The sequence below is a fragment of the Lates calcarifer genome, linkage group LG15 (assembly GCF_001640805.2).
Source record: "Lates calcarifer isolate ASB-BC8 linkage group LG15, TLL_Latcal_v3, whole genome shotgun sequence".
Taxonomy (NCBI): domain Eukaryota; kingdom Metazoa; phylum Chordata; class Actinopteri; family Centropomidae; genus Lates; species Lates calcarifer.
The window spans coordinates 24,219,623-24,233,028 of NC_066847.1; the positions used below are offsets into that span (position 1 = coordinate 24,219,623).

The 13,406-nt window shown below is 39.8% G+C and overlaps 1 protein-coding gene across 1 annotated transcript in view; it reads right to left on the reverse strand.

Annotated features, from left to right (window-relative positions):
- Positions 1–1,060: 1,060 nt before the first annotated feature.
- Positions 1,061–13,406, reverse strand: part of sntb1 (syntrophin, basic 1) — a 34,443-nt gene continuing 22,097 nt past the window's right edge. The window contains exons 6-8 of the mRNA XM_018685834.2: positions 13,060–13,256; positions 6,874–7,103; positions 1,061–3,640 (exon numbers count right to left, since the gene is read on the reverse strand). Coding sequence (XP_018541350.1) covers positions 3,548–3,640; positions 6,874–7,103; positions 13,060–13,256 — 520 coding nt within the window. The 3' untranslated portion in view covers positions 1,061–3,547. The remainder of the gene's footprint in view (positions 3,641–6,873; positions 7,104–13,059; positions 13,257–13,406) is intronic.

The following is a 13,406-nucleotide window of genomic DNA, read 5'->3' on the forward strand; positions in this document are numbered from 1 at the left end:
TGCTAATTGATCTGGCTCTTTTCCAGCCCCTTAAAATGAAAAGCTGACAGTTCCAGTCAATATGGCCGTTTCTCTCTCTCAAGTCTCTCAAAGAGAAAGCTGGCTATTAGGGAGCGTGCATGTTCGTGTGGTTGCGTGTGTGTTAAAATTTCGACAATAAAGGGGTTGGCCAATTGGTGCGTGTTTTCAGGTCTACAAACACACAGCCCTCCATCTGTCTCAGTGGGAATGTTGACCCGGAGAGAATTTTGCTCCATTTCTCTTTGGTGTGATGCAACAGTTGCTATCTGCAGACATTTAGTGTCCCGCTGAGAGTCTGGCTTGATTCAGTAACGGCCTGAGCAGAAGGGAATACAGCGATAAACTCTAAGAGGTGGCAAAAGGTAGGAACATCTGCTGGTAAACAGTGTCAACTAGTGAGTAGTGTCATAGAGTTATGACTGTGCTTGAGGTCTAAACTCCTTACTATAAGTAACATGAATGTGCCCATCCATCTGTGCATTGGTCTGTGTGTGTGTGAGAGACAGAGTAAGGATGCCAGCTCATTACCTAGGAGCCAAGTAAACAATGTCAAGAGTTACGATTGTGTGAAGCGCTGCCTACAACTCAATTACTCTCAAGCTCTTGGGCTAAAGACACATGAATCCTTTTTGCTGAGCTGGTTGATAAAACACTTCCCAAATCAAGCTGAACTGTCACTAATAAGCAGTAAATTAGTACACAACCTTTCATCTAAACTGTCCTCAACATAAAATACTGTCTGTTTTTGTTGCACTGCAGAGGATGCATATGTTTACAGCAGGATTAAGTTCATCTCAGCTTTGAAGGTGGAAGAGGGGAACAGTCTAATACCCTACTAATAATATCATATTAAAACATAATTAAGAATCAATATCATTAGCAAACAAATTGTGGATGTCATTTACACTTTAGTATAATGGAAGTGAAATTGAAACTCTTTTCAGTCAACTTTTTCCAAGCTACTTCTGTTGATTTGTATTCACTGTTGATGAGAAATGAATAGATCACAAGGGAAGACAATAAAAACAGACTCATCATGTCACTTTTGTTAAATACATGATTTATGTGCACCGTTTGAGTTAAAAACTAAGCTTTATCATTCTGAGTGACAGTACAGTAGCTGCCGAAGGCATCAGAGTATTCTACATATCAAAGCAGCCTTTACTCAAAGAACTTCTTCTCCACTTGAGGTTATCAGTAAGTGCTGGATTCTTTGTGTGTTATAATGCCTCCGCTATATTTTAGTATAAACAAAACAGATGATGTTTTCTTCTACAGTGCGGTAGCATTACAATGTGTAAAATCATTGTTCACAGTGTGAGTGTGAAAGTGGAAATATGTGTTACTATATAAAGGAAAGAGCAAACAAAAGCTTTCTGCTGGTTGAGCCAGAACTAATGTAGCCATCATAGAAGTCACATTGTTGCTCCACACTCATCCTGTGATCTCTATGATTAATTTCTGTCAAAATTCAAATGTTTGTTTTCTTCTTAGTCATCTGAAGGCACAAGGAAAGCCCTGGCAGCAGGCCATGTCAGACACAGTGCAGTATACAGATTTGGTCTGCTGTATAACATCCAAAAAATAATGACCCACACTGGCTGCTGCAGGACTAAAGCAGGATTGAAGACTCCTACGATGGCTACTTTGCTGTAATGTAAGATAAATAATACTCGATTAAGTGATTGAGGCGCCATTTGATTGAGTTTCAGTTTTCAATATGAATATTAAGAATTACTGGAATGACTCATGACAGACATTTGCTCAATGGGGCAGAACATGACTGTAGTTTGTCAGTTAACGAGGCAAACATCAGCAGTTCTTCGCAGAGTACACTGGGATTTCAATGGGTTAACAAGGCTTAAAATGATGAAGAGTCCACCCTTAAACACAAGAGGAAAGAGCCCAACTGCATCATCATGTCTGATCACACTGGAGGCCCTTAGAGGATACTCCGAAATTTTGGGAAATCAACTTACTCGCTTTCTTGCCAAGATTTAGATGAGAATACCAGAGATGTGTGCTGAACTATTTCCTGGCCACGGGCGGTTGCAGTCTTTATGCTAAGCTAGGCTAACCTAAGTTAAGACTAAACTTTCAGCTCTGTCCAAACTGATCATAATAAATAAGACAGGATAAACAAAGAAGATATAATGTGATAATTCATGAGGTGCTGGTGGGTGTATTTTGTTAGCTTTGGTCAGAGCCAGGCTAACTGCTTTGCCCTGTTGCTAGTCTTTACGCTAAGCTAAGCTAGGCTAACTGTCTAGTGACTGTGGCTTCATACAGACAGTGAAATCTCAGCAAGAAAGTGGAAGTGTATTTCTCTGTCCAATCAAACTATTGCCTTAAATTATCTGGTCAGAATATGTTTACGTAAGTTTTCTGAATATTATGTCATTATTTGGTTATGGCACTATCAAGGATAGATTAATCATATACATCCAATATGTCCTTATCATAAAATTCCATGTATATATATTACTAGTCCACAGTCCAAAACTAGTGTACAGAAACCTGGTTCCCCAGTGTTGAAGACAAAATTGCCATAGCAGGCCATTATTCTCACTTTTTAGTTAGATGTGACTTTTTCTCCTGCTTTTGGGCAATAAATGGGACATAGAATTTAAAAGTGACAAAAGAAAAACAGAATATTTGAGTAAATTATAATTCATGTAACTGAAGCTAAACTGTTATTTTTTGAAGTTATTAGAGCTCATGTTAGATCGCTGTCAAATCAGTCAAACGCTGAAATACTACCAGATGGTCACCATATGCAACCTGTTAAAAGAATACTGAGACTATTTGAATTTGAGTCAGCTGTCACATCGCGCAGATCTTTGTCGCCGATTGTGGCTCCCAGTTTCAAAGATGAATGCTGACACTGCTAACAAGAAATCTCAGGGGACGCTAAGAAAGACAAATGCATGACAAATGTTTTTCCCACGGTGTGCCAAGTGTTTGTGGAAGAAAAATTACAAGTGAAATTCAGAATGTCTTTTCAGAGCTAATGGTGAATAAATTATATAAAGGGTAAATGGAAGGCAGTTTGCCATTACATTTTGAATGAATTGAAAGTGAATTCATCTCAACCCCTGTTGCACATGTCCAGTCCTTCCAATTCTGGTCATGACAGTAATGCCCTATCTGCTCCCTCTGGTGTGTCCCTCTGTCTGTATACTGTAAATATCATCCCTCTGCATCTAGTCCAGTCCTTGTTTTCTTCTGTGGTTCTTCAGTCAAACACTTCAGTCCATGCAGCCCTTAAAGGGAGGGTTTGTCCCCCTAAAAATCTGTCCATTCCACTCAAAGCAAAACCAATCTGGATCGGTTTCTCCAGTGTTTCTTTAGTTTAGAGGTGAAGACCCAAAAAAAGTCAATTTCCAGAAAGAAGCTACATTCACTCAGCTTGGGTCCCCGACTGAAGGAGTTTGACATTATGTACTGCATGCGGGCTGCAGATAGGTGAAGAAACAAAGTGGATTTCTGTTTTCAAAGGGGTTGAAATGTCCCTTTAGAGAGGCCGTCAGGCCACAAGACCCAGACGGGAGATCTTAGCGGACAGGAAGGAGTGGAGGATGAAGACGATTGGCTTCGGACATGAGTGGAGGTCCAGTTGCTGCAGGGAGAGGGGAAAACAACAGAATTAAAAGGTCAAACAAGACAGGATAATGCAAAACGTGACGGGGATAAAGAAGTAGAGGGTGTGATTAAAAGATATGAGAATTCATTGAAGCAGAAGGCAAGGCAGACAGAGAAAGATGCAGGGGCTGAAAAAAGAAAAGAAATGGGGTTTGTAAAGCACATAAAACCATAGAAATATATTCAAAACTAACTCCACAGTCAACAGTTCCCCATGAGGCGAGGATTAGACAGTCCTACCTGGAGCTAAGCACTGTACACACACAAACATCACACCACTGTGAACAAAGCTCTGTTCATAGCCTGAATCAACAGTGGGTGATTTCACCGGTGCTATGACTCATATCCTGTTCCTAATTCCAACAGGGAAGCTTAACCTATAAATTCACACTTACACTACAGTTTATCCGGTCAAATTTAACACTGAGGAAGTTTCGGAGACTACCTCCTCTCCAGGAATCCCAGCACGATGAAACATGAGTAGACTTACAATAAACAACGAAACTGATCCAGAAATATTCAAAAGGTCAGTAACTACGCTGGCAGCTTGGCTCAATCCTGGTCAGTGAGTTGGTCCATACTTTGATCCAGACCAAAACATTTCAGAATTATTGGATGGATTGCCATAACTTTATGTACAGACATTCCTGGTGCCTAATGAATCCCAACAGGTTTAGTGATCCCCTGAACACCATCAGTAGTTCAGTGGTTATGGTTTTGAGTGAAAAAGTCCAAAAATGAAAATTGGTACAGACATTTACATCCTCTTCTGGATGAACTGTAATGACTTGATCCCTTAACTTTTAATCTAGCGGCATGATTGTGTTTAGTGCTAATTAGCAAATGTTAGCACTCTAACACATTTAATTAAGGTGATGAACAGGGTAAATATTTTACAGTGACTGCTTCAAATTAGCACATCGGCTTTCAGATAACTTTGTACAAACATCTGACCTACTTACATAACACATTAATCATACTGAATGGTCCTGCCCTTTCAGGTCAAGCCAACACTTGGACAGGGATGAAATACATGTTTGAAGTCCACAATAAGCATTTGGAGTTGCCCTGCCCTGTGTGTGTCTAAGGTGATCCAATCACAAGTGGAAGCTCTAAGTAGTGGCATGAATGCACCCAAGACTAGTTTAGGATGCAGTGAGATCCGGTCACATTTGGAGGTGATCTGAGCCACATACATACATACATTCATTTAGCAGTGTGTACACAAATGTGTCCTGGGCCATAATGAAGGACTACTACTCAGCTGATGTGCTCTGCGTAACTGCGTAATTCATACTTATTCATACTGTTAATGTTAGCTGACTTCATCCACAACGTTGGAAAATTTTGAAAAGCCCGTAGATATATTACGAGGAATAGATCCAGGCCTAAGAGTATGTTCAGCTTAAACTATCACTGTGACTATATAAAACTTCACAGAGGTACTCACATTGTGTGTAGACTTTTAGTCTTGCTCTTGTCTTGATCAACCAGGGCAGAAGCATGTGAATAATTTTTGTTTTCCAAGCCACAAACAGTGATTTGGCTTGATCCAATCTCATAATATATTTTCTGTAGGGGGAGGTGATCAACTATCATTTGCTGTGATAAAATTAGATACACATCATTCCTGCCAAATGATGACAGGATAGTCAACGCTGTGGGAAAAAAAAGCCCAGCTGATTCCACTTTCAAATGTTAAGCTAATGAGCCATCAGCCACATCCACTAGTGCCTTGGGATTTTTATAAAGCCTTGTCTATAACTGTGCTGGGATTCAGAAACACTACAGACACTAAAATCTATTCTGCTAAGGTAGCCAACAGAGGGTTTTAAATCAAAAGCTCCCAAGTCTTTGCTTATTTGCCTTCAGCATAAACTGAACAGTCAGACATGAATGTATGTATGTATGTATGTAATGTATTTGAGATACGCTGTATATGGACTGTCGTACAGATCAAGACACCTCACTTTCCAATTTCTAAATCCCCTAAGCTTAGAGAGTAAATATTTTAGTTCTCTGTGTCACTTTACTTCCCAACATACAGTAAATCACGGTGTTATGACTTTATGAATGATGAAACATCAATGTTGTTTTTCTGTGTAACAACAGTTTGTATTAGCACCAGGGGAAGGTAATAAAAGAGCTGCTAGAGCTCATTCTCCTGACACCCACATTAACATTCATATCAGCACTGCCATATAAGCTCCAAGAGGGTAAAAAGTGAAACTTTTAAAAACAGAAATCGATGAACATATTAGATAGTGGGGGTGTTTGTTCTTGGTTGTTTTCAGGTGTGAACATTAAATTGGTCCTGATTACTTTAAGGGAGAGCTCTTGAAACACGAGCCACCTTGGACTTTCATATAGTGCTCTGTTGAGTGGTGTAAAAAGATTAAAACTCTTACAGTGAATGACAGGCTATTTTTAAAGAAAACTCAGCTTGCGAACACTCATACCTTAGAAGACCTGCGTATGTGTGAAGGTCTTTTTTTTTTTTTCAGGAGTTATTTTGTGATGAAGTGCTGTAATTTACTTTCTGCCATACACTGCTTTCCCACTGCCTGTCTTCTATACAAGTACTCCAGTTTGTGTTTTGCTTCATTTCCCAGAAGGCTTTTTCAACTCCCCCCAAAAGTGAACATGAACTTGCTCTGTTCAGTGCGAGTTGTACATGACCACAGCCAGTAAGCTTGATATATATATTTTTTACCCATCAGACTTAATAGCTGAATGAAAACATAAGGGGTGTCACAATTTGTCTGAAATTCAAACTACTGTTCCTTTATGGGAAAAATTAATTCAAACAAATGACATGTTAGGACTGGTGCCTAAAAGGGCAAAAAACAGCACATCATCTTTGGTGGTTCTCTATCTGTGTGCTTGTTTAACATTGGTGAATGCAGAAAGTGATTTCTACTTCTCACATTTCTTCTACCAAACTATGCTGTGGCCGAGCCAAAAATATCTCAATATCATTTCACATCATCTGTGTTTGGCTATTTATACACATAACATTCTCCAGCAAAATGAAGCCAAGAATGTTGATCACTTACAGTTGTTTTTGACAGAAAGAGTAAAAGTCACAATATTATGAGGAGGATATTTACTCGGAGCAGGAAAACAGAGGACAACAGAACTCCTGTCAGACCATGTTTTGTTACATTTCGTGTGTCAAAACATAATGCTTCAGAAATAGAAAACACTCACAATCTCCCCCTCTTTCCCTCCAAAGTCGAGGAACAGCATGCGAACTCCGTCGTCTGAGGACATCTTTAGTTTTTCATAGGGGTATGAGAGGAGCACCCTGGGCCTTGTAGGAGTGCGAGCTCCTCTCTCCTCCCCGTTCTCCCCGTCTGCCAGTTTGGGGTCAGCCAGCACAGAGAAGCCCTGTTCGTAGTGAATCACCAGCCGGCACTCCTGACCCCGGTAAAGACAACCTGGATGAAAGACAAAGAGGATATTCATCATTTTTGATGGTTAACAACATGGTTAACAGGGCCTCCTGTTCTAATCCATATTTCCTTGCATTAAAAATACAAGGACGACAGAAGTAAGAGCTAAACTTGAAATGTGAATCACTGTCTTAGTGCATAAGTAATTACAATGAGAGGTAAGTTAGACTTTAAATCACAGCCGTGTATGGACACAGCAGTACAATTTCAAAAGCATATTGTGGACCTCAAAATGTATTTCATCCCTGTCCTTGGAAAACCTTCTCCACCCACCTACTTTTAGGGGGATATACTATACATTTTCTATTGTCTAATGGCTTTAGCTTGACTTGGAAGGGCAGGGCCATTCAGTATGATTAATGTGTTATGTAAGAAGGCTAGATGTTTGTACAAAGTTATTTCATTCTCTATGTTAAAAATATTAAAAAATGAACAGTGATTGAGTTTCTTTTTCAGTGACACCGGTGATCACATGGCTGGAAGAAATGCTAAATCACATATAAAACAATCAAACTTCTGTCCAACACTATAACTGTGTTCATCTGTTCTGCATTACATGAGATAATCCTTATACAAAAAAACATTAGTTTTTAGATACAATTTGCTCAGAAGCATTCATTTATTCTGAATATTGAGTATTGAATAATACTGAATTATTTCCCAGCCTTATATTGCTCTGTTCTAGTGCTTCCAATTAACTCAACAGACCTGAATTTATTATGGTTTTCCAAAAATACTTGGACAACACTGACTTTTTTCCACCTTTCATGTAGCATAATGATTTGATACTGTGATGACATTCTTGGCTATATTTTTGGGCTCTTACTGTTCAGAACACAATGACTGACAGAATGGTACAATATGTTTCAACAGGAAAAGAAGAAAAAAAAACCCTTTTTTTCCCCTGCTGTTTACTAGGTTTACTCTTCACTTAGATAAAACATTAAAGTTTCAGTGACAGACTCCTCTCTTCATGTGAAGACCATCCCGCTGAAAGCAGAGTGTAATTTATCTGTTCTGCCACATTTCTAAGCACTTTCTTTCCTGCTCTCTTCTCTCTTCACAGCATGTGTCTTTCTGAAAGCTGAGTGTACTATCTTTATCTACTCTCCCAATTTACGCATCGCTTTCCGCTGCTTTAATGGAGAACCTGTCTTGTCTCCACACAGTGTGATCTAGCTGCATTTAGTCCTATTTTTCAGTGCTTTGACAGCAGAGCCCCCCCCCACCCCCCCAAATCCCGCCCTCCTCCCCTGACAGACATGAAGGCCACATGCTGAAAACTTCATTTAGAGCATAAGCTCTTCTCTCTTGACGACATCTGATCTACCAGGAAGTTTGTTTGTGTGACAAAGGCAGAGAGCAAGGAGAGCGTTGTTATCTTTCCATTGTTTGCTCACAGCCGGGTGAGCAGGGTGTGTCTGTGTATAACATGTTCGGAGAGAAGAGTGTTGAATGTGTGTACATATGACAGTGAGAGTGTTTGTAATGCGTCTGTGTTGGCGGGAATAGGTGTGTAATTTCCATTTTGCAGATATAAGAGATATAAGATATATATGAATATGAATAAAAGAGAAATGGAGATGCATATATATATATATATATAACCATAACGTAATTAAGTCAAAGAAATGCATGCTAAATTGACTTTGATTGTGATTGATTGGATTTTTTTTATTTATTTTTTTTTGGCATCTCATTGCGTGGCCTACATTTTAACCATCAATGAAAGTGTAGTTTCTTCACTAGTTTTATGGTTCAGCAGAGAGACAAATTCACTCTCAGCTCTCTCACTCTGAAATAACTTAGTCACAATTACAAGCACTGCTATGAAGGTGATAAATGTAAAGATTATAAATGGAGTTTGTGTTTGCAGTAGTTGACTGGCATCAGCTGTTTGAATCATGTTTTACCATCAGCTGCTTGGCTACCAGCGGACTAGTAACATCCACTTATATTCATGCAGGTATACAGTGAACAAACAGTTAACTTTTGCAGCTCTCTCTGCCACCTCTTCTTTCTGCTTATGTACTATATTTTTAGTATTGTTGATTTGCTAATATTGATGTCAATGTATCTGTTAAGTGGGGATTAGTTCTCCCAGCGGAATTCACATTACTGCTTAGTCTCTTCGAGAGCTCCCTTAAACAACAGAGCCTTTTCCACTAAATTTAACTATACAACTATTTGCTGTAAGTGGTTTGTTTCTCGACTTAAGTGTCTCTGACAGTTTTATTATATAGTTTTATCATTGTATTCCATGTATTTTAAGATAAGAATGCCACAGAGGTAATGCTGGTTTCGAACCACACTGATCAGGTGAGGTGTTGGGTACAGTAATCTATCCTCTCCTTATCATCTGTGAGACTCACTAAAACAACAGGAGTGTGTCGATTACAACTTCAGGAAGTAATGTTGATAGGAAGGAAACTGTGAATCAAACAGAAAAATGAGGCATGCACACAGTCATATATACAGTGTAATATCCTCAGAACCCTGAAGACATCCCATTCATGATGAAAAATGAGTCTCATAATGTGTAATATTATTCTAATGATGTATAAACTGTAACAGGACGAATGTCTCCCTAATGGCATAACAGTCGTAAATGGGGCAACGAGTGTGAGGGTCTTTGTTGTGCTCAGGAGCGAAAATTAGACCTGAAACTCTACTCTTCTACCTGAGAGCATTGATCTGTGGGGCAAGCCGGGTTTCCCACCAGAGCACACACATAAACATACACACGCAGAGAAAGGGGCTTTTCAGGCTGCAACAAAAGCCCTTCTTTCTGCCTGACGGTGAGTGGACAAGACAGAGGGAGGGAAGTAGGGGCGGAGAGTGATAACACGGAGAGACAGGGAGAGGAACCGAATGAATGAGGGAAAGAGAGAGACAGTGGGAGAGGAGGGAGACACTAACTCTGTTACCATAACGACATGTGGAAACACTAAAAGGTTATTACAGGACAGAAACTCAGTTCTCACAGCCATTTCTTTTAAACTTGAAAATGATATTAGCAGCAGGTAATGTACTTCATAGACTGAAACTGCATCCCACTGCGCTCAACTTCAAGTGTCACAGCAGGTTAACAGGTTAATTTTCCACAACCACTGAGGTAAAATTGCTTTTTTAAAGTGCTCCAAGTCATTAAGCTGTTTACCTGTTCATTGAGGAGTCCCAACTGACCTCTAAGACAATTTAACAAGTTTTACAGCTGTCACTTTTGACAACAACTTTAACATGAAGGCTGTGGAAGTATAGACAGACAGAGAAGTGGGACTACTGAATTTAAACACATAAATCTGAAACATGATGTTTTGAATCTGTGGTTCAAAGTTCATTCTGTTGAGTTGATGAGAAAACAATGTCACCACAGGGTTCATTTAGAAGCTGTTCTGGCGCCTCTGAGCAGCAGGTTAGCTTATCTTACCAGACTGGAAACAGATAACGCTGCTACAAAGGTGAGCCTAATTAAGTCAGCTGCCAATTAGCAGCAGTTGTCAGCTATGAGGTATGGTACAGTAATTAGCACTTTAATATGGGAGTTTACTAGGCAACATGAGAACTTTATCTGATGAAGATCATGTGAAAGTACTATAAGCCCCAGAGTAGTTCCCAAATGGACCTTGTAGTGACAGTTTTACAAAGTCTACTGATCTACATTCTGCTTCATGGAGCACTGCAGAGGACTGATGCAAATTATTGATTTTTGTTAACTTTATTAAGACAGTGAGTTTAGACAAGCAATAGAGGACAGATAGGGTGTAAACCTTGATGCCGTGACTATATGATTTGCAATGCCTTGTCCTGCTAATTGCTCAAAATATCAATATAACCTCAGAAAAGTTTAAGTCACCTTGGACATAATAATAACAGAAATGACAGCAGGCCAAGTGCCGGTGAAATTTGATTTCAGATTTGAACAAATTACTTTCCCCTTTAAAGTCCCTCTAAGAATGGCCTGCTGCCCAGTGAGTGATTGAGAGTTAATCTATCTTCAGAGCAAATCTTTATCACGAGCCTTGACAGTGAATAAACCATCGCAATGATTTATCAGAATGTTACACAGATGAAAAGCTGACAAGGTCAGCGCAACGACTGCTCGGGTGGCAACTGCTGAAAAATGAGTGAATGCACTCTGTATGCATTATCACACTCTCACTCAGAGAAGTGTAAATTACTTTCCTACTTCTCTAAGTAGCTGAGAAACTGAGGGCTTGGTGCTAACATCAATCTGTTTCAGAAAAGTTATGGGATCCATTTGAGACAGAAATTCAATAGTGAGCAGTAAAGATTCAAAAACCATACTCATTTTTCTCATTCTTTTGGCCTGTGTCAGTGACCTGTATTGTAAATCAGCATTACAGTACAAAATTAAAGCTGCTATGACAAATATTTTCAGTGGTGTGGCTCAGTGGCGTGGCTCAGTGAATGGCGACATTGATCTGGCAGGCCAACACTTTGGTCTGGACTGAAATATCTCAAAAACAACAGGATGCATTGATATTAACATTTGTAAATTCATGGTTCCAAGAGACTGAATCCTAATAAACTTTAGGTCCCCTGACTTGGAGCACCACCATGAGACTGACTTGTCATTTTTCCAGTGAAATGTCTCAACGAGTACTGGATGGATTTCTATTGAATTTGGAATAGACATCCATGTCTGTATCCATCTACTACATAGTGCAGTAACCCAGTGTACACTACCTGAACATTCATCAGGTAGTGAGACACACGACTCTAAATTAATGCTAATGTTGCTCTGTAATGTTGGGTGTGTAAATAAGTTGTTGTTAGCACATTTGTCATATCAACTTGGTAAAAGGGTGATAATGTCTCAGTGGTGTTCCAATTGTCCACAAAAAACCTATTTATGCAGGCTTAAGCTTTATCTGTTGATTCCACTGCTACTTTTAGGTTAAAACTTGTTGATATTGAGCAGCTTGTTTCAGTCTAGACAGCGTTTTGTCATGGGATTAAATAAGATGTCCTTCTAAAATTCACATTTGCCAATTAACTACCATGACATACAAAATCTGATCATTATTGCACACCTTGGAGTCCATCCATCCGTTTTCTTCCGCTTATCCAAGGGGGTCGGGGCGCGTTTGGAGTGTTAAATGTAAATTGTGCTCTGCAGACGTGAACGCAGCCTTGCTATGGTAATCACAGCATAACATTTAAACCTGGATCAGTGGGTGCAGACACGATTTAGGAGAGTTTTAACAAGAATTTGATGGCAATAAATGCTAACGTCTGCTGCTGGAAGCATGCTGTTTACTATATAAGCGGAGTTTGAAGTGAAACTTAATTTGGCATGGTGTTATCATAGATGGAGAGAGGAGGGGGACTCAAGGGAGAAGTGATGTTCCCAGGACATTTTGTGCTTGGAGAGGGAGGCAAAGAGGGAGTGGGAGGGTGGTGGGGGGTATTCTGCTGGAATTCCCTGGACGAGCAATACCCAATCTTAAACAGCATACACACACACACACACACACACACATTAGAATAGCATTCCTTTCTATAAATAGCAAGTGCCTTGTCCACCTCTTCCATATGGCTGTCAAATGATATCACAAACCCTCCTCCATCTCAGTGGATGTGGGAGTCTGTGTTTGTGTATGTATATATTTTGCTTTATACTCTGGATTTAGACTTTATTTTCAGCTTTCGAGACCTCAGGCTGTACTTACCCTTGCAGCCTCTTAAATCTCTCCGGATATGTTTTGCTGCAGCACGCCTGAACACGACTGACGAAGCATCAGTAAAATCCTGAACAGTGACCTGTACAGCTCATTCCACTATATCCACAGCTAAATTTTTGTGTGCGTGTGTGTTCTTATTTCTGTTTTTTAGGGTCTGAGCTTGTATGTTTCTACAAGTTTTCACCCATCTCAAAGATGCCTATGTTACTGAATCTAAATGTATTGGCACTCACTTGTCGTAACTTCTTTGATCATTTCAGCTGAGGCGTGACATCCGTTGACTATGTGTCTGGTCCACATGGACAGATCCTTGGTGGTCTCAGCCCTGAACAGGTGAGTCTCAATGCCGAGTCGCGTGCCAGTCCGAGTGGCAAAGAACAGCTCGGTGCCAGAGTGAGGGGATCCCCGGTCGGGACCAGAGTGGACCAGACTGAATGATCACAGACAAACATATACTGTCATATAGTATAGAGAAGGACCAAGATATTTTTTTTTTATCATTATAACTAAGAAAGTATCTTGCTCTAGAAAAGGAAACTTCTAACTTCCTATTAAAAGCACTTTTATCTTATAAGATTTT